Consider the following 26,131-nt stretch of genomic DNA (forward strand, 5'->3'; position numbering starts at 1 on the left):
TTTGCTGCTTAACCTCTTCTCATATTCACAGGGGGCGGGAAGAAAGCCAGGAGGAGAGGAGGAGACCCCTGGGGGAGCATGTGCAATGCTGGAGCACCAGTGTGAACTGAAGCAAACCCAGCTGCAGGTGGGGCTCGGTTAGTCCAATGTCAGGATGGAAAATGATCTCTCACTCTGAAGTCCCCGCTCCTTCAGCTCCAGGTAGCAAACCAGAAATTCTTTATAGAAGATGCCCTGCTGACTCTGAGGTTCAGGAACCTGCAGGTCTGGCCTCTGGAACATTCTGATGCTTGCTCACAAAGGAGAGCATTCGGCTGCCGATGGTGTCCTGGGGGGAGGCGGTGGGATCCCGTGCCCCTCGTCACTGCTGTCGGGCACACAAACACTTCCTGAGATGCCAAGGTGCCAGCATCAGCCGTGAGTTAGGACAAGGCAGTAATGGAAGGTGCTGCTGAGGGCGGTGGTCGCCCACTTGCCCTCCCCTGTGCCCCGCCCCCATGAAGTCCAGTCAAGGCCAGAAGAGGTCATGCCTAGAGTTAAAATGTGCAGTGTTTCTAAGGGAAGAGAAACGTCACATAGAAAGTATTACAAAGGAGGATTACTTGTCAGCTGTCCAAACACTATTAAGACCACATGCTTTATACAGCGGCAATGCAGTCGAGCCCGAGTCTAGGGCAGGCGGAACCCAGGCCAGCCTCTTCTGGTCTGGCCCTGGGCTCGGGAGGAGGCAGCTGAGAAGGGAGGGACGCTAGGAGGTCTGCTGCTTCTGAAGTCTCCGTTCAGCAGCGGCAGCCAGCATCCTCCGGCGCAGGGTCACAGGGTCGGAGGACGTGCCCTCTGAAGGGAGGAGGCTCTCAGAGGCTGAGTCATCTTCAGAGGTCTTGTTCAAGAATCGCCTACAAAAAAAAAAAAAAAAAGCCCCATGGGAGAGGTGGGACGGTGGAGCGAACTACGTGTCCTTGCCAGGCGCCTCCAACAAGCTGGGCTCAGGACCAGCCCGTGGGAAATGGCTGTGGCCTCTCCATGTGGGCTGGGGTGGGCCTCGGCAGTGGAGAGCTTACCAAGCAAGCCAGAGGCCTAGGTTCATCCTAGCACTGCAAAAATGAAAACAAATGGAAGTAAAGGGTACTGCTCTGGGCAGATGCACCCACGTGCCATGGACAGGCCCATCACCGGCTATTCGGCCCCCTCTCCGGTGTCTATCCCCTCCACAGTCACAGCCCAGCCCCTCAGCTGCAGGTGTGTGTAGAACACAAACCTCCCAATGAGCAGGTCACTGGCCCTGTCCTCTAGAACTGAAATGAGAAGTGTCAGTCCAACCAGAGAAATGCTTCAGGCTCAGGCTGCATGGACGGTGGCACTCAGGTGGGCAGTGTGGGCTCATGCTGTTGGCCTTAAGGGCAGGTGGTCAAAGGGGGAAGACTTGAAAGCCAGACCCAGGCTAGTAGTCGCCTCCCCTAAACCTCAGATTCTTAAGAGAAACAACTGTCACATGGGCATGTCAGGGATCCTTCTCTGAGTTAAGAGAATGAAGAATTCACACACTGGCACATAAGTGCCACCTGTGCAAGTGTGGCTGCAGCGGGCTCAGGAGACAAGCCACCAGCAGCCACTGGAAGCGCCAGTCACCAGAGGTTAGCAGCCACTGGAAGGTACGAGCCGCACTGACAGCCAGATTCTCTGTTATTTCAAGACAGGTTTGAAATCGTTGTGTTTAAAAAGATGTGGGCCCATTGTGAAAGCATCCAGCGGCCACTGCTTCTGACCTGGAGTCCAGCCCGGGGGCTAGAGAATCAACTTACTTCCGCGCCTGCTGCAGCAGGTCGTCCTTACGCTGCACTAACATGCGCTGTCTCTCATCGGCAGATTTGGAGAAACGGCTGCCCCGAGCCTCAAAGTCCTCCACCTCATTGGGCTCCACTTCCACCTCGCTGAAGTCCAAGGTCTCCTCCAGACGAGGGCTGAGGTCCAGTGGCACACGTTCGGTCTGGATGGAGGGTGGCAGTTATGAGTACAGACGCATACCTAAGCAGAATCCCCTCTGCAAGCTCCTTCTGGAACATGAGGGCTGCTGCCAGCCAGAAAGCCAAAGCTAGGTGCCTCAAACGTCTGTACCATGGACACCTGACTCAGGGGGGCAGGCCTGCTAAGAATGGCTTATGTGTCCCTAAGATCATGACGCTCAGGATTAGTGCAGTAAGTAAAGGACTGCTAGTACAGAACCTTAAGCACTTCAAGCTATACTCTAGTAATACACAACAAAGTAGTCAGCCAATTTGCATCTGGGAGATTTCTGTTCAATTCTAATTGTTCAAGATTTTAAACATGTCTAAGCACATCTACCGCACCAATTTTATACCCTCACTTTGAAAACAGAGGCACACAGGCTGAAAGGGCAAATGAGAAAAATCTTTTTTAAAAAATGCAGATATAATGGATTGTGTTTCTTGTATTAAAATGAGATATATTCTTGATCTGGGCTGAAACTCCAAAGGCCATGATGACGCCCAGGCACCCCAAATCCCTAAGCAGATACCCAGTCATCTGTGCTACTTGTGCTCCCTGACACAGACCAACCAGGCAGCGGAAGCTCACCGCCAGCCCACCACGAAGCAGGGAGGCTGCGTCATTTAAGAGTTCTTGGGGATGGATACTGTGCTGTCACCTCCCTTACTTCCTGCTCTCCCTGCCTTCAGCCAAGCCCAAGAGAGGACTATGAGAGTCATGAGGGGAGCCACAGCTTAGGAACACATAGACTGATGATTACATATCTAAGACATCTAGAAGAAACTCTGTGGAAGATAAGAAACAGTGCCGGGAGAGGCTGTGCTGGAACAAGTGCCACATCCACTGGCTGCAGCCATGTATGTGTCCTGAGGCTTTGCAAGCGGCCTGTAAGGACAACTTGGAGGCACTGAAGACTGACAGCCCCAAAGGACTGCTTGGAGGATGAATATGTCGCCAGAAAGGCAAGGCTGCTCATCAAGAGCCAGCCCAAGTCTGAGTGGTTTTTATGGTTTCCTGTTTTCAGGGATGCCAGCCATGCTATCACTTGTCAGTGGAAGTCACAGCTTCCAGAAGAGCACAACCCGTTGAGAGGAAGAAGGCAGCATGGCCATTGACTGGAGCCTCATACATAGGAAGCCCTAACCACAAAAGCACAAGGGTAGGGATGTTTGACTTTTACGTTCTTACTGTCCTAAGGAAGCACGGTGGAAGTGTGGCCATGTGTGAAGCACATCGGCACTATAGCTGAGGGCCAAGAGCTTGGAGCCCAGCTGTGGGGCTCAAGGGAGGGAGGCAGCCATTTTGTGGCCACAAGGCACAGCAGCTACTTCTCCAAAAGGGATACCTACTTTCCCATCCCACCCAGATCAGGAGGTCTGGTATTTTGCAAAGTACACAGGAAATAGCTGGAAATTCTAAGGTAGACGAATGAGCAATGGTGACTTGGTGCCCCCTAGGGAGCACCCAGTCCACCCCATCCCAGTCTGGCTGGGTCCAGCCCCTTGATGCCCAGGACAGCTTCCTTCTGCCCTTCATGTGTTCTCCCTCAAGCTCCATGGAACTGGACTGGCCCAGCAGCAGTGCCTAGAGCAGGTTGAAGAGTAGGATGGAAATAGACCCGCCACTGGCTGAGTTCAATTTGGAACTTTGGCAGAGAGGCAGACAGAGCACATGGCCTTCCTTCCTATGTTTGCCCCCTGACAAAGGTCAGCACTACCAGAACCATGCTGCCCCCTCAGCTGTCCACACCCCTTACTGTGCTGCTCTCACCTGCGCAGAGGCTTCTCCCTCTTCCTGGTCAGTGCTGGGCCTTTCCACTGTGCTGTTCAGTGCAGGTCTAATGCTATCTGACCGCTGAAAGAGAAACAGCAAGGTCACTCAAAATGAGGTAACACACATGGGAAAAACCTGAGGCACACAAGGAGCTACAGCCCCAACATAGCCTGCAACTTACAGCACCACAGCACCAAAGAAATGAAAATAGTGGAACAATTAAAGGCAAGACAAAGAAGCCTGAGGCGTAAATTAGAGTTTCAGATTTGAGACTCAGCAACTGGCTCCACCTTCAGTTCTTCTTTCAAGAATATGAAGTTAACCAGGTGCTGGTGGCTCACGCCTGTAATCCTAGCTACTCAGGAGGCTAAGATCTGAGGATCACGGTTCGAACCTAGTCCAGGCAGGAAAGGCCATGAGATTTTTATTCTCTAATTAACCATCAGAAAACCAGAAGAGTTACAGTGGCTCAAAGTGGTAGAGCACTAGCCTTGAGCAAAAGAGTTCAGGGACAGAGCCCAGACCCTGAGTTCATGCCTCATGACCACCATCACTGACAAAAAATAGGAAGTGCATAACAAAACTAATGACAGCAGGTAACCAACACTGGGTGAAGCTGACAGCCTGGGCAACACCATCACATTAGCTTTCCTAACACCTACAACACAGAGTGTGCTATTCTCACTTTAGCCTACAGGCCAGTTTCCATGGGACTTCCCGTGGTCTCTCCCTGGCTACATGAAGTAAGTTTGCCAGACAGCAGTCAGGTCCAACAGTGACACTGGGGACCCAGAGCTAACACCTCAGCCCATCCGACATCATAGGCTACAATCTCAGCCTCTCCAGACTCAACCCTAGAAAGTTTATTGGTAGATTTCGGAATATTTTTGCATACTGAAAATGAATATTTTTTGGCATACTATTCCCTGGTCAAATATAAAGGCTTGTCAGAAAGCTTGTCTAGTTAACATTTGTTATAGCCAGATGATTAGGCTGTTTTCTTTAAAAAAAAAAAAAAAAAAAAAGCAAAGTCTAGAGAATATGAACTGTAGCTAACCGACTCGACACCCCCTAGGGAGGGACAGGTGCCAATACCTGCTGGTCTGGAGCTCCACCACCACAGACCTGAGCCATACTCGCCTTTCCTCCTAGCTTGATGAAATCATTTCACTACAGTCTTGCTCATTCATGTACTCATTTTATCCATGGCTGCTTTAGCTGGGTTAAATAGTCCCAGGGCCTAAAGTAATCATGATCTGCCCTGTACATGAAAAGTTGTCAATCCCTTCCTAGCAGGAGCCAAGACATCACCTACTAGACTGGCGAGGGCAGGCTGGTTTGATGTGCATATCTGTGTCTGTACCGGTGGGTCTCCTCTCATTATTGGGGCAAAGTGAAGGTCTTTACAGAACCTCTTCATTGTATCATACATAAATTACATTCAGTTATGAAAGTAACCAAAAAGTGAATCTTTGTGAAAACAGAGTCTGTCACAATGCCAGCCCTGGTTTTACCTGTGTGGGAAAAGGTACTTGAATCCGTCCTTCTAAGATGTTGTCTGTTGTTATTTCGACAGAGCGTGTAAGCTGGAGGTCCTGCAGCACGAGGTGGTATGGAACCTGGGGGAACATCTCCTGAATCTGATGAGCCTAGAGGGAGGCACACAAACCTCAGCAAGGGCCATGCCTGACATACTCACGGCTCAGCATCAGGGCAGGATCTGGGCACTGAGTCTGAGGCCACACTTTGAAAGCTCAGGCCTCTCCTGCTCTGCAGATCACATTGCAGTCTCTTCAACTGCTTTTCCAGAGTACCAAACAGATAGCTGGGGACAGCAATACATCTCAAACAAAGAGCCGTAGGGACCCTGACAGGCTCACATAAATGACAGCTGGGAGTGGTGAGACCACAGGGAAGAACGCTGTATGGGTGGGAAGTGGAGGAATGCTGCCTAGCATGTGGAAGGCCTGTATTCCATCCTTAGCTCTGCTCCAAACAAATAAACCAGTGGTTACCGGGGGCTGAGGGTGCAGTAAGGACATTAGTCCAAGAGGCACACCATGATCTGGAGGGAGGAAGAAAGGATTTGTTCTGATTTGGGTTTTTTTTTCTTTTTCTTTTTCTTCCAAGCTCAGGTCCACCAAGAAAACAATGTCAAAATCCAACACTACACATAATGGTTTTGAACCACAGCAAATAGAAGAAAGTCTTGGAAAAAAGCCAGAGGAAAAAGTCTAAGCAAAGATAGTAACTGCATCTACCTTCTAGTAAAAAAAAAAAAAAGAATCAAGTAAAATAGTTAAAAAATTGAGAGGAGGCTGAGAATGTGGCTTAGTGGTAGAATGCTTGCCTAGCATGCATGAAGCCCTGAGTTTGATTCCTCAGTACCACATAAACAGAAAAAGCCAGAAGTAGCACTGTGGCTCACATAGTAGAATGCTATCCTTGAACAAAAAAAGCTCAGGGACAGTGCTCAGGCTCCGAGTTCAAGCCCCAGGACTGGCAAAAAAAAAGAAAGAAAAAGAAAAAAGACTATCATTCATTCTTGTCAGTTATTCTGCAGAGATACCTTGGCCAAAATCAAGTTGTTTCAATGTAGGCTGAGATCACAATCATGTTCATTAAAGATTAGGTTATCTACTACAGAAATAAAACAAAAGGCAACTTCCAAACTAGTTTCCAATTTAAAAACACAAGGACTTGGAGGTGTGTTCAGAGGTAGAGAATGTGCTACGCATGAACAAGGCCTGGATTCAATCCCCTGTACCACCAAATAATTTAATTAAACATGAATTTAAGAGATACTGCGGAATTTTTTTTTAAATCCCCGGAAAATATGACCAACAAGGTCATATAACTGCACACGTTTCAGAGGTTTTCTTCTTTGCTAATTACTAACCAGTTCTCTTGTTCAGGTGGTTGACAGTCCTTACCATGGCATTAAGCTGGGAGTTGCTTGCCTGTGTGATGCCAAGAATGTTTGTAGTGTGCATCACTTCCACTGAAAAGCTCGGCAGCCAGCTTGCAATCCGGGACCCTTAAAACAAAAGACAGTTCAGCAAGCACAAGTGTTAAGAGTATGGGACCCCTGCCTCTCACCCCATGTTATCTAGTCAGTTTCTCTATAATCTCTAGAACACCACCTGAAATTCACTCAGGGATTATTTCATGTCTAGCTTTTTGTGTCAAATGTTTCGCACAGAATAGTTAATTTAGTTCTCATCTTCTAGTTTTATTCTTTGTCAGAGATATGGCACTAGTCCTCAGCTTGGGGTCTCTGGACCCCAAGGCACTTACAAGTTAGGTAATGCTGACAAGATCATATTTAATGATGGCAGCCAGGATATGAAGCCAGCCACACTGGGTTCTAGAATACTTACCACCTGCCTCTCCTGCTTCCTGGTAGCCCTTGATCCACTCAATCCCCAATCCATTCTGAGCCAGAATCTACGGCTGCTGCAGCAGATGAGCCCTGCCCTTCTCTTTGAGATGGACACAAATCTCTACCCACTGGGAGACGTGGTTTGCACAACTGCTTTCATGAAGTATTTCCTCCTTGATAGGCTGACTAAAAGATTGACCATGGTTTTTGGATTCCAAATTCTTTTCAACATAGGGTTGAACAACAACAAAGGCTGCTGCTTCTGTTATCTCCCCAAGGAAAGGGCAGACCAAGATATAAAGCCACCATGTACAGCCTGCAAAATTCAGTATCAAGCTGCACACGTAGGGGTGCTATTTTATTCCTTTACAAAGAATCACTGAGGCAAAAGGAATTATCACCAAATAAAATGTATGTATTTAAAAACATACACTTATTTCATGTAATATACTAGGGATTTGATCTATTTGCCTACATTTTCCTTGGAGATAATTCATAAATAATGGCTTACACAGCCAGGATCCATCTCTAAAATCTGTTAGTCGATTTCAGAAGTTGGACTTCAGAGAGGGCTTAATTTTTAACAATAGCACACGAGGGCTTTAAGCCCGTCCAGCACCTAGGCCCAGACAGCCAAGCCCCTCATCTACTCTACTCCTCTCAGAAGCTTGCCTCTGCTCCCTGTCCCTTTCAGTACTCCACCAACACACCACTACTCCAACCACTGCACCCTTGGAAACTCAAATCCAAGATCTGAACAGTACTGCTATAGCAAAATGCAGAGTTGGCTACTTTGCAGTAAGCTAGGAAGAGGAATTCACAGAAAGTCATAGTACAGGAATTGAAGGAACTCAACAACAGCTCAGTATATGTGAGTCAAGGAAAGATGACTGGTCCCTAGGAAGGTGTCCATGGCCTTAGCAGTGCACACTGGGTCACAGCTCTTCAGCACTGCCAGGAGGAAGCACATTCACATCTTATGGACCAACCAGCACTGCCCCAGCTCTGGTTCTGCCTCTGGAGCTCCTGAAAAGCTACTCAATGATCTTTCACTATTGTTTAAATGATTACTACTACAATCAGTTTGCAGCTCAGGATTACTATGAAACTGATTCATACTGACACAGAATCTAACAGAACTCCTAGGAAGGAACAACCTTTCAGCTCTGCCTATCCATCCAACATGCACAACTTCAATTCAATTGAAATATAAACTGAGAGGGATGGCACACACATATAATCCCAGCCCAAGGAGGTAGAGGCAGGAGGACTGTGAGTTCAAGGCTAGCCCTGGCTGCGTAGTTGAGACCTGGTTTCAAAAATAACAAATAGCTGGGTGCCAGTGGCTCATACCTACAAAAAACAGAGGTATGGCTCAAGCAGTAGAGCACTAACCTTGAGCAAAAAAGCTCAGGGACCATGCCCTGAGTTCAAGCCTCAGAACCAGCACAAGAAAGAAAAAAATAAATAATTGAAATGTAATATTAAGTTTATCTATGCAGGCAATTTATAATAAAGACAGCCATGTCTCATGTGAGAAAAGGCTGTGGGTGTGGTATTGGAAGGTGAAATCACTCACCATCGAAGTGGAAGAAGTGATTGTGCTGGTTTAAGCGAGGTCTGCCTTCCGCAGCTGCCACAGGAACCAAATTCTCATCCAGGTTCTCTCCTTGGTTGTCTTCCCTGGCACGGTTGTTGTCAGCAATATTAAGAGACATTCTGCATGTTGGACAGGAGGTGTCTTGTTCTAGCCAAGACCGAAGACAGGAGCTACCAAGAAAAAGTCCAAAGTACACAATGTGAACATCCTCTATTGACCCTCAGCATAATGTGGGGGAATTTACCGAAAGTATTCTAATATATCCAAGGTGTTCTCACTCGATTCACCGTTGAGAAACTGGATGTGACCTCTTTCCCCTATATCACCCTCGCATACTTAGCACATCCTGCTGTGAACAGTTTATCATACACAGCCATCTAAAAAGCTACCACATGGCTAACTGCCATTCTTTCCAACTCTGGTTTGTTATTTCAAAATCCATACGGCTGAATCATCCAACATCGCTGGCCTCTTTGACCCTGGAGTTCTCTATCAATGATCTTCTCTTTCATTGCTTTAGCTACTCACCAATGTGGTCATAACCTTGGCCTTGTTTTCAAAATCATGACTTCAGAAACTTCTCTGAGATGAGACCACCCACCTACTTTTCATCAAGCATGACAGCCTCATGGGCCACTCTCTAGTGAGGTGAACCATTTCCATACAGCCACTACTCTACTTGTTCTACCCTCTGCTCCCTGCTGTCCTTTTTCAAGAGGACAGAATGCCCTAGCTGTACTAGATGCTCAAGAGCCCCTGCAGTATCCACTAAGGGGAAGTGTGCTAGAACATGAAGTAGAAAGTACAAAGATCTGACCTCCCCAAATCAGTCACTAACTAACTGGCAAATCCTTCAACCTCTCTGGACCAGTCCTTTCAGCGAGGAAAGCAAGGAATAAGCAGGTTGCATGAAGTTTAAGGTTCCCTCCTTAGAGAATCATATGAAAATTTGTTGTCTTCTCCTAAGAACTCAGAAGGAACTAAATAAAAATGTCGTGTGTCTTTTTCTTAATATCAGTAACTAAGGGACTGCCTGGCAGAGTGGCTCAAGTGGTAGAGTGTGAGGCCAGCGCTGCTGAAACGAACAAGACTGTGCCTACCTGCACAGTGACAAAGGAGACCTTCGACCACATGATGACCCTCATAACAAGAACAATGCTCTAATAAGAACTGTTTTTCCTCTTTCTATGCATGATGTTCAATGCATTAAATAGCCACTGGACTCAGAAATCTCATAAAAAATACTTTCTAGAGCAACAAATTACGTAGTTATTAGCTATTGCCCATTAGAACCTCGGCATTTCTCTTTATTACAAATTAAAATAAGTTTGTCCTAGATTATTATCACACTATCCTCTCCGCACTGGATTATCAAAACTGTAAAGTGAAGCACTGTTAGGATGTCCTAACGACAGCTTGTCACTCAATGAAAGGCAGAAAAATGGTTTAAAATTAAGCTTACTTTAGTACCACCATTGGCTAAAAGAAATTGTTCAGAAAATTAGAAAATTTCTTAAGACAAATTAAAACAAAAGTATAACATTCTAAAACTTCTCACAAGAGAGAAAGCTCAGAGGCAAATTCATTTCTGAAAAAAAAAAGTGCTTTAAAAGGTCTCAAATCAACAACCTAACTTTATACCTACAGAGTAGGTATAAATCAACTTGGTAAGAGGCAGCCAGAAGGACTGGTAAGGGCTAGGGGGAGAGGAGGATAGGGATTCGCTGTCTAATGGGTACAGAGACTCGATTTGGAAAGATGAGGAAGTTCTGGAGATAGGTGGTGATGAGGTTCTAATCAACAATGTAAATAGCACTGGACTATAACTCTTATATTATGCATATTTTACTATAAAAATTACATTTCAAAATGACCACTGGAAAAAACAAACCATCACAATAATAAAAATGGTCACAATGAGATCCCACTCACACCATTAGGACTGCTACAGTAAGAAAACTTAAGCAGTATTAGTGAGAATGTGAAGATGAAAAGACAGGTATCACTGCTGTAGTAAACAGCATGGCAGCTCCTCAAGAAGGTAAACATTGGAGCTGAGAGAGGCTGGGAAGGTGGCTCAGTGGTAGAGCGCTTGCCTTGCATGCATGAGGCCCTGGGTTCGATTCCTCAGCACCACATAAGCAGAAAGAAAAAAGCCGGAAGTGACGCTGTGGCTCAAGTGGTAGAGTGCTAGCCTTGAGCTGAAGAGCTGAGGGACAGCGCCCAGGCCCAGAGTTCAGGCCCCACAACCAGACCCCCCCCCCAAAAAAAAAAAATTGGAGCTGAGGTTGTAGTTCAGTGGCAAAGCATCTGCCAAGCACTGAGAGAAGATAAAGAAGTTCAGCACAGAGAGTTGGTGTGATCCAGGAACTCTACTTCCAGGCATAAACAGATAGCAATTAAAAGCAGGTGCTCAGACACTTGTTTCCAAATTTCATAGCAGCAAATGGCCAAAAGGTGGAGAAATACTAAAAGTCCATCAACAGCAATTGCTATTATAAAATTACCTACATTTAGCCATAAGAAGGAATGAAGTATAGCTATGTGTTACAACTTGGTAACCTCATTGTGAAAGAAGTCAAGTTACAAAAGGTCATACATATATTGTGTGACTCCTTTTATATGAATTACCCATAAATCCATTGACAAAAAGCAAACAAGTAGTTGCCAGGGGTGGGGAGGGAAGGAACGGGGAACGAGGTACTATTCTAAGGTAAGGAAAAGTTTTGAAACTAGAGACAAGTATAGTTGCACAATATTGTTATACACCAAATTCCACTGAATTATACACCTTAAGATGGTTAGGTATATATTATTTGAATTTTGTCAGTCAAAAATAAAACCCTTGCTGGGTGCATAGTGTGCACCTTAGTCCAGATATTCAGAGAGGCGGAGGCACAAGATGGCCTGAGTTCAGACCAGCCTGGGAAAAACAGTGAAATCTGGTTTATAAGAAAATTTAAAAAATAATAAAAAATTTTAAACTAAAATTAAGCTAATCATATAGGTGAACATATTTTTTCTGGGCTAAAACATACTCTTATTCTTCCTAACTAGCTTCCAACCTCCTTTGGAACTAACTGAACCCAGTGTCAACAAAAGCATCACTAGATGGTAAGTGTACATACAGCAAAGGGAGAGCACGGTGCCTCCTTTAGTCCTCTCAGCTCTGTCCATTTCTCTCCACTGCACTTCCTGCACTGCAGATCCAGCTACTCTCAATGTGCCCCTGACCCATGCAAGCTGCAAGTCTTTTCTGCCAACCACTACTTAAAAGCTTTCAATGACACCCTCATCATATCTGTCATTTCCATCTTATCCCTAGTACCCCACACATGTCTATCAAATGTACATCTGGGGGCTGGGAAGTTGGCTCAGTGGTAGAACGCTTGCCTTGCATGCATGAGGCCCTGGGTTCGATTCCTCAGCACCACATAAGCAAAAATAAAAAAGCCGGAAGTGGCGCTGTGGCTCAAGTGGTAGAGTGCTAGCCTTGAGCTGAAGAGCTGAGGGACAGTGCCCAGGCCCAGAGTTCAGGCCCCAAAACTGGACCCAAAATAAATAAATAACAAAGGACTTCCACTCATCTGGTTGAATCACTACTAAATAATCCCATGCTGCTGATTACATATATGGTATATGTGTGCACACCAGAGGGAAACCAGGAAGACGACACAGAACTAGAGGGAATCAGGGAAAAACATAACAACAGTAGGACCCATCAGCTGCACTGGACATTGATCAAAATGAACTAAGCAACTCAATGGCAGTGATGGGAGGGAGGGAACAAGTGGGAAAGAGGGAACAGCTGATGCTATGCAAAATGAAAGAAATGTACATATCACCCAATGTGGAAGAAATAACTATTGCAAAGCTCATAGAACTCATAAATGTTATAGGCCACGATAGACAATTTGCCCCATGCAAGTTAGAATGTGTTTGTGACTTTACCTAATAAGCATCACTTTCCCACAATACTATGAAATTTGGGAAATTATGTAATCACTTAATCACAATAAAGAATTTGAAAAGAAAAAAAAGACACAATGAACACTGCCCTGCCCCAGGGTATAACTAATTTATGTATGCTAAGAAAAAATGGGGGGAAAGTCTGTTGCATTTGTCAAGTGGGTTATTCCAGCTCCCAAACCTTTCTAATATTATAAAAGAGAACAAAAACTACCTTAGATATCTAATAGGAAAACAAAGGTTGAAGATGTAAAAAATCAAAGGATCTCTCAATACATAAAACTGATTCAAAGGGTTAAAAGATAATCTCTAGCCCCATCAATAGCAAAACATCCAACACAGAATGATTTAGTCTAAACAGAGCCCCTCTAAGCTCTCTGGGACCTCCTCAAACCCAAAGGTTCAGAAAAGAGCCGAGTTTCCAATCCTTACTACAGGCACTATTCTAAACTCATTCATGAGCCTGGTCTGATGCCATCTCAGCCCACATCTCTGTGGTGTGTTTTATGCTGCCTTGGGGCATGTGAAAAATCCAAAAATATATATTCTCTCCTTAATTAGGTAACAGGTTGTTTGAAATCAAGATGTCCCCCTGAACCCTATTTCTTAAAATTTCCATCATATTTGTTATATTTTAGGTCTTCAAAAGAAGAAGACCTATGAAGACAACAAACCCAGAAATTAAGATGGCAAATGTGGGTTCCCACCATCCTGTGGAAATAGGGACAAGGATATGGATAAAGAAAGAGATGCAAAGGCTAGAAGCCAGCCCAACCAGTACAAGCAGACTGAGCTATTATTTCTGCTCCTCTGTTGGGCTCAGGCTCAAGCCTAGAAATAAAAGACCTCCACGCCCCAGGCTGAATCCTAGCCCCACATGGCCCTTCTCAGAGCTCCTACTTGTGAAAAAGATGGCCACAGGGCAGCTTCCTTGCAGCCTGCATGGAGTCCCAGCAAATTGCACAGTCGTCGTTATTGACCGCTAGCTCCTCTGGAGTTGCAACCGCAAACCTGTAAAACACAAAACAGGCCCAGCAGCGATCCCTGTCAGTTTCATGCACATGGACATATACTACTTCATATGCATCCCCGTTACAATGGACCAATTACAAAGCAATCTTGATCAGGAAAAAACAATTTTTGTTTCTTTTTCAGAGCCCTTAAAGAGCAAGTGAGAAACTCATACACAAAATCTGTCATAATATTGGTTCCTGTTAGAGATGACTGCAAGGAACATTTCTCCTCTAAACCCCAGTGATCCACTTCACTTTACCCTCTAGAAATACAAAGGATGTCCATTAATCTTGCACCCTCAGACTCAGGTTGGCAAGTAAGCATCTTCAGTGAGTGTGAGCACATAGAGAAACATACAAGTCTGAAGAAACTGAGGGCAGAAGCCCAGAGAAACTTCCATTAATATTGATAATGATAGGATGACACAACAATAAGATCTTAATATCTTGTGGATCCCTCCCCACAGTGCCAGAAGGCTCTCGTTATTTCAGAGAAGGAGCTAGGGTGTTAATGTGTTAATAAACTGCTACACATCACACAGCAACAGAGTGGGAACACGCCAAGGCAGTGTGACTCTGGAGTCTCTTCACCACCCAGTTAACAGGTTACAAAGTCACATTCTTACACAGGCTACGGATTGTCATTATTGAAGAACTAAATGAGTACATTTGAGCAACTTCTATTTGTACTCCCTTACCTGGCTTCCATGTTTCCCACCACACGCAAATAGTTCTTGTGCCGACGGATTCGACGCTGTACTTCATGGAACAGATAACGCAGCTGCATAAAGATGACCAGGCTGGCCATGGATAACCAGATGTTGCCAAATAACTTGGAAAGGAAAAAAGATAACATCTACAGTAAAAATGAAGTGAATCTGCTAGTGTCATCTTTTCAGCAAAAGAAGCCTTTGTTTGGTAGAAGTGGAATGAACGACCTTTCAGAAACCACTTGCATACTTCAAACTAAATGGCCCATTAAAGACTAATTTTCCTGAGCAAACAGAAATGTAAAGCCAGACAATTACACACACACACAAATATATATATTTTTTTTTAATTTTTTAAAAAATTACTGGTTGCACACACCAGTGATCAACAGAGGATGAGGCAAGATCACCATTTCAAGACCAGCCTGGTTACACCTGGGGCTGGAGGTGGTGCTCAGCTAGTAGAGTGCCAGGGAGTGAAAGTGTCAGGAACAAAGTTCAAATCCTAGTCTTGGACTCCTCCTCCCCACCCCCCCACCCGCCCCTGTCCCTGCCAAAAAAAAGCAAGTATGAAAATGAGCCAAGATAGCCGGGCACTGGTGGCTCATGTCTGTAATACTAGCTACTCAGGAGGCTGAGATTTGAGGATCACAGTTCAAAGCCAGCCCGAGCAGGAAAGTCTATGAGACTCTTATCTCCAATAAACCATTCGAAAACCGGAAGTGGCGCTGTGGCTCAAGCGGTAGAACGCTAGCCTTGAGCTGAAGAACTGAGGGACAGCACCCAAGCCCAAAATTCAAGCCCCATGACCGACAAAAAAAAAAAAGAAAGAAAGTGAGCAAGACGCCCATCAGAAGAATTAAGTTGCAATTTCCTATAAAGTAATTTATAGTCACAAGCTATGTTTATTAATGTTATTGTTGGGCACTGGTGGCTCACTTCTGCAATCCTAGCTATTCAAAAGGCTAAGATTTGAGGATTATGGTTCAAAGCCAGCCCTGGCAAGAAAATCCTGAGATTCTCAGCTCCAATTAACTACCAAAAAGGCAGAAAATGGTGCTATGACTCAAAGTAATATAGCCTTGGGACAGTGCCGGGGCCATGAGTTCAAGCTCCAGAACTGACACCAAAATAAATATTTGTGTTATATTTCTACATATGACTTTTGCATGTCAATTATCTAGGAAAATAGTATTTATTGAGTGAAAAAAAGTATAACTACCTTAAGGAAACTAATATGCAACTTTTAAAAATTATGTAGTTATGCTGAGCACCAGCGGCTCATACCTGTAATATCAGCCTCAGGAGACTGAGATCAGAGGATCACGGTTCAAAGCCAGCCCGGGCAGGAAAGTCCAGTATCAGAACCATTTAAAAAGACAGGGTCATTAGCCGCCAGTGGCTTACGCCTGTAATCCTAGCTACTCAGGAGGCTGAGATCTGAGGACCACAGTTCAAAGCCAGTCCAGGCAGGAAAGTCCGTGAGACTCTTATCTCCAATAAACCACTAAAAAACTGGAAGTGGCACTGTGGCTCAAGCAGTAGAGCGCTCGCCTTGCGCTGAAGAGCTGAAGAATAGCGCCAGGCCCAGAGTTCAAGACCCATGACCAACAACAACAACAAAAAAGACAGGGTCTCACTTCCTGCCTGGCTGTGCTCATGGGTGCAATCTGCCTGTTAGGCTTCTTCTAGATAGAATAACAGGCACATGACATCTTGCCTAGCTCTCTCTTCATTTGAGAAGGGGTCTCGTGAGTTTTTTCTGCCAGGATGGTCTTGAACCTCAATCCTCTCAAACTCAGTCTCCCAAGCATCTAGGATTGCAGTGATGAGCCTCTGGCACTAGGCTACATGTGACTCTATAAGTGTCTTCCCCTAAGTTTAAACATCAATGTCTCTGGTCCATTTTGAACTGGTTTTTGTTCAGGAAAAGAGATCTGGGTCTACTTGCAGTCATCTCTATGTGGATATCCAGGCTTCCCAAAGAGGCTGTCTTTTCTCCAAGATACGCTTTGGTCTTCTATTCTATTAGGGTACATGTCTGGGTTTTTTTGTTTTTGTTTTGTTTTGGTTGTGGGGCTTGAATTCGGGGCCTGGGTGCTGTCCCTGTGCTCTTCAGCTCAATGCTAGCATTCTACCGCTTGAGCCACCACTCCACTTCCAGTTTTCTAGTGGCTTATTGGACATAAAGAGTCTCACGAACTCTCCTGCCCAGGCTGGCTTTGAACTGTGATCCTTAAGCCTCCTAAGTAGCTAGGATTATCGGTGTGAGCCACCAGCATCCGGCTTACATGTCTGTTTTTGTGCCAGTTCCATGTTGGTTTTTGTTCCCGTGGCTCTGCAGTGTAATTTAAAATCAGTTATCATGGTACCTCTAGCACTGCTCTTTTTGCTCAGAATTGCCTTGGCTATTGTAACACAATACTTAAAGGTGTTACTTCAATTTCCTTATAGTGTAAAAAAAAAAAGTGCTCATCCACTATGTTGATTCTCCTCACCAACGAAGCATATTTACACTAAAATTTCTTACACACTAAGGGAAAGTAGTAAGAATTAAGCATAAGGACTAATTTCAAAGATGGAAATTTATGAATCTATGAAGCAGCAAATACTTCAGGAATTCCATTTACCCTACAAAGTAATTGCTAAATATGAGAAGCCACAGAAACTACAGGGAGAGGTACTCCCTTTAATTTCATGCTAAAAGAATGAACTACTGACTCAGCAGAGTTCACTGAGTCTCATAGGACAGCAGTCACCTCCAGAGCTAGAATCCAGCACAAGTGGTCCCAAGACACTGCTCTATGCCCACTGAGAAAAAGAGGAATGAGGCCTGATCACATTTTAGGTTGTTCATCTGCATCTACTCCACTATCATTTCATTTTTCAATTGTTCTGACGTGAAACACCTTAGCCCTCTGTCAGAGCTCTTTCTGAGAGCACTTACCAACATGTGAATGTGGTGCATGAGATCCAGGGACAAGAGAGTGAGCTCCATAACAAAATCGGTATAATAGACATAGGTCCCCTTTCCTTCCCAGGTCCCTTCATGGTTGAGGTCCCAGAGGTGAATTACATATCTGCAATACAGAGGGAGAAAAAGAGAAAAGCAGCTTAATCCATCATGACTGAATTTAAACTTCCTATAGTTAGTCATCATTTTATATTTTATACCTGTTATATCTTAGTATCAACTGAATAAAGCCATTCTCAATCACCTCTTTCTAAAGTTTCTACTCACCTTAAAATCACATGAGCTGTCCTGACTGTCACAAGAAGAGACTGTAAAACACAAACATTTCTCAGTTCAATTAAAAAACTAACTGTTCAAATATATCAACCATTTATTTTCTCTATTTGAATTTCTCATAGAATATTTTCATAATTTAGGAACTTGCTATTGAGCTTTTCATAGTTAATAGGTGACAACCTATTCTACCTGTCCAACTGTTAGGGAGGGCTTCAACAATCTTGCAGTTCACCTGAGTAGTTTAACAATAAATTCTACTGATATAACACTGCATCACCATAACTTAAAAGGTGTCTGACTACATAGTGACACTTTTTTTTTTTTTTTTTTTGGTCCGGTCGTGGGGCCTGAACTCTGGGGCTGGGCGCTGTCCCTCAGTTCTTCATCTCAAGGCTAGTGCTCTACCAGTTGAGCCACAGCGCCACTTCTTGCTTTTTTTCTTTTTGCTTATGTGGTGCTGAGGAATCGAACCCAGGGCCTCGAGCATGCAAGGCAAGCGCTCTACCACTGAGCCACCTTCCCAGCCCTACATAGTGACACTTTAACTCAAAGTATACTTTAGGTATCACTGTCCTAAACCAGAGTCCCTGATCTGGCTACTCTGTACAGAAAGATTGAAGGAAATAAAAAACAAAACATGGCTCTCATGGTACTCTTTAGCACAGAAGTTAATGTACAGGGGCTGGGAAGGTGAGGTGGCTCAGCGGTAGAGTGCTTGCCTCACATGCATGCTTGCCCCACATGCATTGATTCCTCGGCACCACATAAGCAGAAAAAGCCCGAAGTGCTGCTGTGGCTCAAGTGGCTCAGCCTTGAGCTGAAGAGCTGAGGGACAGTACCCAATGTCCAGAGTTCAGGCCCCACAACCGACCCCCCCCAAAATTAATGTACAGAAAAATTTCCCCTTAATTTGTAAAAATAGAACTGCTTTTATGTTTGAGATTTAACAATTATTTATATAGAGAATATTTTACATGAGAAAAATACCAGAATATATATATATATATATATATATACACACACACACAGAATATATATACAAAATACAGAATATATGCAGCATGATAATTTTTTTGTTATTATGAAGGTGATGTAAAAGGGATTACAGTAACATAAAAGTCAGGTAATGAGTATATTTTGTTTTAGACAATGTCAATCCTTTTCTCACTCTCTCCCAGTTTTTCTCTCCCATTCCCACCCACAAGTTGTGTAGTTTATTTTCAACACAGTGTCTAGTGTCTGCTGCATTTGTTCACCCTTTGTCTCTCCATTTGTGTGCCTCCCCCTTACCTTCCCAAAGACACACAAACAAAGAAGACAAAAAGAAAACAAAAATAATAACAAAGAAAAAACCTTTTGTTTCCATTCCCCGGGATTTATTTCACTATGTACTATTTTATATGACCAGAGGCACATAGGCCTTGTACCTTTGTGCTCCTCCCCTAAGAGACTCACTGTGTGTGAATGCCTACGGTCTATACAATGCATGATAAATAATTCCAAATGAACAAATATGACCTGAAATAAAACTAACACTATAGTCTGAACAAATAGACCTAATTTAAATCTGCTTGATTTTTAGGTATATCTTTTTCAAAGTTCAGCCTAATATTAACTGAAAATTTGATTTTAAAAAAGTGCAAGTATCATAATAAAATATATGTGAAGCAAACTAAATAATGTAAATCTTAAATATAAGTAATATATACCTTTCACATTCAGAAGATAGTCAATTAGAATTGGATATGTTTTTTATTAAATAGTTATATGTTCCCTTTTAAATTCTACTTACACTATAGTGTACTATGAAATGAACACTACTAAGCAAAAATAAGTTTAAACCCTGATCTACCAACCCCAAATAGCAGTTTACATTTTTGTTATTTAAACTTGTTTTGATACTAGCTAATTAGCTTCAGTATATGTGATATAGTAGTTCCTCTTAAGCACCAGAGATATGCTCCAAGGCTCTCAATGGATACATAAAATTACAGCTACTACTACACCCTGGCCCAACACAGTTAACCTGCCTTCCACGTTCCATGCCTGGCGTCTCCTTTATCACCATTCTTGTATGATGGGGTCACTATCAGGTTTAAGAAGGGTTATTTGAACACAAGCACTAGGATCCCACAGTATGTCATCTGACAGATAAGGGGTGAGGAGCACCTTAAACATGGAGACACTGGGCAGAGATAATTCTAGGTCTAAATGACAAGGCACAAGATTTCATCATTCTACTCAGAATGGTTCAGAGCTAAGTGTGCAAGTCAAGTGGCAGAGTATTGCAGCCTGGGTTCAATCCCAGGACCAAAGCAAAAAAAAAAACAAAACCTTAAGAACTGTTCATTTCAAGAATTTTTCCACTTAATACTTTTAGCCATCAGCTGGCTGCAGATAAGTGAGACTGCAGAAAGGGGAAGCTACTGCATCTCACGTTTTTAAATAATAACATTTATGGGTAAAGTAATCTTTGACCTGAGGAAAATGCAAATATAAAGTGAACATAAAGACATTCTCAAATGAGCATTTTCTGGAAGATTTAAAAGATTTTTGTACTGATCCTGACTTTGAACTAAGTGCCTAGACACTGTCGTTGAACTAGTGTTCAAGGCTAGCACTCTTATCACTTGAGACACACCTCCACTTCTGGCTTTTTGGTGGAGAGAAGTGTCTTATGGACTTTTCTGCCCAAGCTGGCTTCAAACCATGATACTCAGATCGCAGCCTCCTGAGAAAAAGTACATTTTAAAAAAAAGTTATAAATCAAGAGAGTTGAGGTACAACTCATGGCAAAGTATTTGCCTCACATGCTACTCTCTGGATTTCATCCCTGGCTCTAAAAAATCCTTCAAAATAATATAACTGGCATATTAATTATTATATAACATTTTATTTTATACTCTAGCTTAAAAACCAAATTAGCTATTTTACACGTAATCACTAGCAAGATACTACTTTTCTTGTATACTCTTCCTACTTGGCAGGCAGGCAGGCAGGCACACAGAGGGCTCAGCTGGTGACATCCCACACTCTGGAACCTCACACAATGCACTTTAGATTACTTCAGGGTCTGCCACCCCCACCCCCATAAGTAGAAATAATATAATTATCAATATGTATGGAATACTTAGAACAATCTGGCAAATAGTAACTATAACTACTACATAATTTGGAAGGAAAATTCTTTTTATTATGCTATAACAAGAATTAATAGCAGTTTACAACACACACACACACATACACACACACACACAGAGAAACTCAAATCCTTGTTAAAACGAAACACTAATACCCATCCATCACTTTATGGTGAAATAGTCTGTCAGGAACCCTTTAGCTGACATGAAGCCTGAAGCTGAACAAGCCTACGTCCGACATCTCACCTCTGCAGCCATGAAAGCCAGGGTGTGCATGCCATGGGTGTAGCCCGTGACACAGCAGACAACCGCCAGTCCACAGCAGGAAAGCAGCATGGCAATCAACAGAGACAGGACACGCCCATGGCTGCTCATTGGTGTGGTGGGAGAAAAGGAAAGCTGAAAGGGAAAATGGACAGAAAGTTCATTTCTTCTTCATGGCAGTGGTAGGGAAGGAGAATGCCAGGTCGAGCTAGGCATCTTTGCTTGGGGCCCTGTGCTAGCACACAGGAAGCTGCCTGTTACCATATAGACAAAACTCGCCAATAACTAAATGTGAGTACAGGTGGCTAATATTGGCAAATCTTTATCATTTCATTGACCAGGTTTAATAATGTGTTATTTTCATCTCATCTTCCCAAAGGGTGCTCCTACAACTAGGCTTACAAGCGATTTTTCAAGGTCCACATTTCTCTCTTCTAACATTAAACAGGACTCAGCAGGACTGTATGTTTCCTTCTTAATCTCACTCTAATCTTCCCCAAAATTCACTTGGAGGCTGCTCCTGGTCTGTCAGAACTAGAACAAGTAAAATATAAGCAGGTGTAGAGTTACTACTGACAGTATGTCAGTGTTATGCAAGGAGCAGCAACAGCATGAAAAGAAGACCTGGAGCTGTGACTCCTGAGGTAAATTACAAACCAGTTAGGGAAGTTAGAAACTCCTATTTGTGACAGAGAATGGCAGCTGAATGGGGAAAGGAAAAAAGTCTTTACAGATGAGATTAACTCACAGAGGGGTCCAAAAACTGTCTGGTACATGAAGACGGGGCAAAGACGGTGTTCAAGTCCCTGTAGTTAGTTCAACTGAGGTAGAACAGCAGGTGCATGTGTAGGTGGGACCCACAAGATATGCCTGAACACTCATTAGGGGAGGGCTCATTTCCACAGCTCTGGCCTACAGGCAGAGGCAAACCTTGTATCCAGATCAGGGAAAGTAAAAGAGCTAATTACACCTGGCTCACAGGGAAAATTGTATAAAATAGTAAGAAAGAAAAGCTCCAACAGGGGAAGAGACTAGAACAGATAATACACAGAAGAGACAAGATTTTCTTATATATAGCAAGGCTTCCTTGTGTAGGTAAACTGACCTTGCCAGGGCTATGAGGCACGTAACTCACTAGGGGCTGCCCAGATGTCCCTAGACCTCCAGACTTCCCCTCAGAGCTAGACAAAGTGCCTACCTTCTTCACATTACACAAACCCAAACCTCGCAAATGTGTAGCCGAGCACGCCGAGCTTGCCTGAGACTCACATATTCAAATCGGTCCTTGCAGAGCTGAACCATCAGATGAAGGAAAACCAGACCAGCAAACCAGAGGCACCACATCACTACCTCTTCCACAGTCTGGACATTCAGCACACCAAAAATGAAAATGAACTTGTAGAAAATAAAATTCCAAAACTTGTCTTTGAGGTGCTAAAAGGAAAAATTATTTACAACAGTAAGTATCATCATACCTAATACAGTTAAGAAAGTTAGCAATAGCAAGCTTATATGAAATAGTCTATTTCACTTTGAACATTTGTGCAAAAGAAAGTAGAAGGTCACCGGGTAGCAGTGACTCATGTCTGTAGTCATAGCTACTCAGGAGGCTGAGATCTGAGGATCACAGTTCCAAGCCAGCCTGGGCAGGAAAGTCTGTGAGACTCTTATCTCCAACAAACTACTCAGAAAAAGCCAGAAGCGGCACTGTGACTCAAGTGTCGTAGAATGTTAGTGTTGAGCAAAAGAGGCTCAGGGACACAGCCCAGGCCCAGGTTGCTCCACAACCAACAACAAAAAAAAAAAAGGAGGCAAAGGAATAAAAATGTGTTTTCTAAAGAACAGAGCTGAGATATCTAGCAAGTAATCATAAACTTTGGATTATAACTCTGGATCAACTGTGAGATTTTAAAAAAGACTGTGAGATTTAAAAAGATAGTGTTTTCCAGACACCAATAACTCACTTCTATAATCCTAGCTACTCAAGAGGTTGAGATTCAAGGAATGAAGCTTAAAGCCAGCCTGGGTAGATAAATTCACATTCTCTTATCTCCAATTAGCCACCTGAAGTAGAACTATGAAATAGAGCTATGGCTTAAGTGGTAGAATGGCAGGTGGGGGGAAAAAAGTCAATTGAGCACTGGTGGCTCATGCCTATAATCCTAACCACTCAGGAGGCAGAGATCTGAGAATCATTGTTCAAAGCCAGCCCAGGCAGAAAAGTCCCCATGAGACTCTTACCTCTAATTAACCACTCAAAAACCAGAAGTAGAACTGTGGTTCAAAGTGGTAGAGCGCTCGTCTTGAACAAAAGGAGCTCAGGGACAGTTCCCAGGCCCTGAATTCAAGCCCCACAACCACCAAAAAAAAAGCTGATCAAAAGCATGAAGCCCTGAATTCAAGATTCAGTACTGATGCATGCACATGCATGTGTGTGTGCACACACATACACAGTACTAGTACTGGGCAACTAGTACTGAGGCATGCAGTAGAGGTGGGTAAGCTCTACCAGATATTAACATACACAATTACCCACTCATTTATGGGGTGAGGAGAAACTAGCTAAGAATGGAAGTGTAATGTCTAAGTATATTTTTATGCATGATAATGTATAAAATGTTTTAAAGCATATGTCTTTAAAAAAAAAGCAAAATGTGAAAATAAATTGATCCTAAATGTGCAACAAACTGGCTTGATTACTTAACAGCACCCAGGCCCAGAGTTCAAGCCCCACGACTGACAAAAAACAAACAAACAAGAATTACTGCTTCATTGCATACCTTGTGTTCAGAAACTAAACCAGAGGGAGACCAAAGCATATCCCCTAATGCAGACACCCCGCAGCAACGAGCACAGACCTCCACACTACACACTGCTGTGTGGATCTGGGCTTCTGAACAACATCACCCAAGAAAAGCTTGGTGAATAGCTGTTTCCCTATCTGGGACAGGGACAGAATGGAATGAACTTAAGGACCCTTTGTGCCATGGTTTTCGATCTTGGCTCTGCTACCTGCCTATGTGTGACCTTGGGATAGTCATTCAACATCCCTGAGCTTTGGCTTCCCCATCCAGAAAATGGGTTTTACATTAACTGCATAAAACTCATAGAATTCTGAGTATTAAAAAAGTAGTGGGTGTACAATGCTTCCTAATAGTACTGAGGTTGGAACTCAGGGCCTGGGGCTTGCTAGGTAGCCATCTACACTTCAGAATACAATAGGTGTTTTTTTAATTTTTTTAATTTTTATTTTTTGGGTCCAGTCGTGGGCCTGAGCACTGTCCCTCAGCTCTTCAGCTCAAGGCTAGCGCTCTACCACTTGAGCCACAGCACCACTTCTGGCTTTTTTTTTCTGCTTATGTGGTGCTGAGGAATCGAACCCAGGGCCTCTGGCATGCAAGGCAAGTGCTCTACCACTGAGCCACCTTCCCAGCCCACTATACCAATTCTTTAGAGTTCTAACTCAAAACAGTTCTTAACAAATGTTCTTGAGTGTCATCCATCATAAAAGAAGCCAACATAGACCAACATAAAAGATGTTCTATTCTATTCTAAAAAACACTGAAATAGTAAAATTGGATAACAAACCCACTCATCATGATTATCTCTATGTACAGCAAAATTCTCTGCAATACTCTAAGGTTATATTTTCCGCTAATTTGGACCTGACACTACAGATATTAATGAAAACAAAGTATTTGACCTACTGGTACACAAATTGAAAATTAGAAGATAAAAGAGGCAAAATGTTAAGAAAAAAAAGCGAAAAACAAACAAGTATCCAAAAAGGAGTTTTGCACCTATAAAACTCTTCTGTGTTTCACTGAGCCCATCTAAGAGACCTCCAGAATTCACAGGTTGCACAAAGTGCTGAACATTCACTACTGAAGAATCCGGGACAACAAAGTCATCCTGCTCACAACAGCATTCAAGGGCTTAGCCACAGAGTAACCACATTCCAGCTCCTAACTAAACCTCAGTGGGTGGCTGCAGACCTGGGGGGAATGACAGATGGGAACACAGTACTTTGAAAATGCAGGGAAGCTGTCATACTTGTCGTCTCTGTCTTATCACTGACATAAGAAAAAGTAAAAACATTTTTGTTCTTAAGTGATTATGAAGGCCAGTTCTCAATTCTTTAAAACATGCCATTCTATAATCTACACTTACATCCTAGAATTGTCAATCTGGTAAACCTGGGGTATAACAGAGAACACTTCTTCCCCATTAATACATTTTAAGAGTAGTTCAGGTTCAATACTTAACAATCTCAACCAGTCACTGTAGAACAATGAACCTTAATTTACTTTTCCTACAAGAAAAATCAGAAATTTTCTCTAGGAAAGAATCCACATTCTAATTACTCATATTTACAATGATTCAAACTAAAATAAATCAGTGATTTTACAATTACATATAAGGGGCTGAAGATACAGCTTAATGGCAGAGTATGTGCTTAGCATGCTCCTAGCCCTGAATTCAATCCCAGAACCAAAAACAAATAAAGTGAAAATAAAAAATATACTTAAAAAAAAGTCATCGGGGAAATAACTATAGAAACCATATTGGGACAATTGGCTACACTGAACATGGGCTGTAGATCAAAGTGTTTTATCAATGTGAAATACTGCCGTACTGAATATGTCTTTGATTCCAGGAAATGTATCTTCAGGTCTCTGGGGGTAAAGAAAAGGACGTCCACTATTTAACTTTCAAATGTGGTAGAAAAAAAAATACGTGTTACATAAGTAAATAGTGAATATAAAGGCAAATGGGAGAAAACATTAGTAATTGGTGAACCTAGGCACAGGACACAATATAGTACTCATGGAATTTTCTCTATGCTTCAAATTATGCCAACTACAAAGTTCTTGAGGGTTTTTTTTTTCTTTTAAAATCTGGCCACAAGTGTCTACTATACAGGCTTACCTGTCTCTCACTCACTCGAAGAGGGCCAAACACAATACACTGGATGAGCTTAGCCACCAACATCAAAACACAGCAAGCAGTATTTACCAGAACC

The 26,131-nt window shown here is 43.2% G+C and overlaps 1 protein-coding gene across 1 annotated transcript; it reads right to left on the bottom strand.

Moving 5' to 3' along the window:
* On the bottom strand, positions 1 to 26,131 carry Amfr (autocrine motility factor receptor, E3 ubiquitin protein ligase). The gene is made up of 13 exons (XM_013027974.1): positions 26,038 to 26,131; positions 22,378 to 22,542; positions 21,091 to 21,243; positions 17,696 to 17,736; positions 17,402 to 17,534; positions 14,443 to 14,576; positions 13,632 to 13,742; positions 8,742 to 8,932; positions 6,714 to 6,817; positions 5,295 to 5,429; positions 3,778 to 3,861; positions 1,803 to 1,987; positions 1 to 896 (listed from the first exon to the last, which is right to left on the bottom strand). The coding sequence occupies exons 1-13, from the start codon at positions 26,098 to 26,100 to the stop codon at positions 749 to 751; spliced, it is 1,647 nt and encodes a 548-aa protein (XP_012883428.1). The 5' UTR covers positions 26,101 to 26,131; the 3' UTR covers positions 1 to 748.

This window comes from Dipodomys ordii, unplaced genomic scaffold (genome assembly GCF_000151885.1).
Source record: "Dipodomys ordii isolate 6190 unplaced genomic scaffold, Dord_2.0 Scaffold106, whole genome shotgun sequence".
Classification (NCBI taxonomy): domain Eukaryota; kingdom Metazoa; phylum Chordata; class Mammalia; order Rodentia; family Heteromyidae; genus Dipodomys; species Dipodomys ordii.

Coding starts and splice junctions, on each gene's coding strand:
- Amfr (XM_013027974.1), bottom strand. CDS start 26,100: ATGTTGGTGGCTAAGCTCATCCAGTGTATTGTGTTTGGCCCTCTTCGA. Junction 17,535..17,695: donor ACAGCTCATGTGATTTTAAG/GTGAGTAGAAAC, acceptor TCTGTATTGCAG/ATATGTAATTCACCTCTGGG. Junction 5,430..6,713: donor ACTCCCAGCTTAATGCCATG/GTAAGGACTGTC, acceptor GCCTCCCTCTAG/GCTCATCAGATTCAGGAGAT.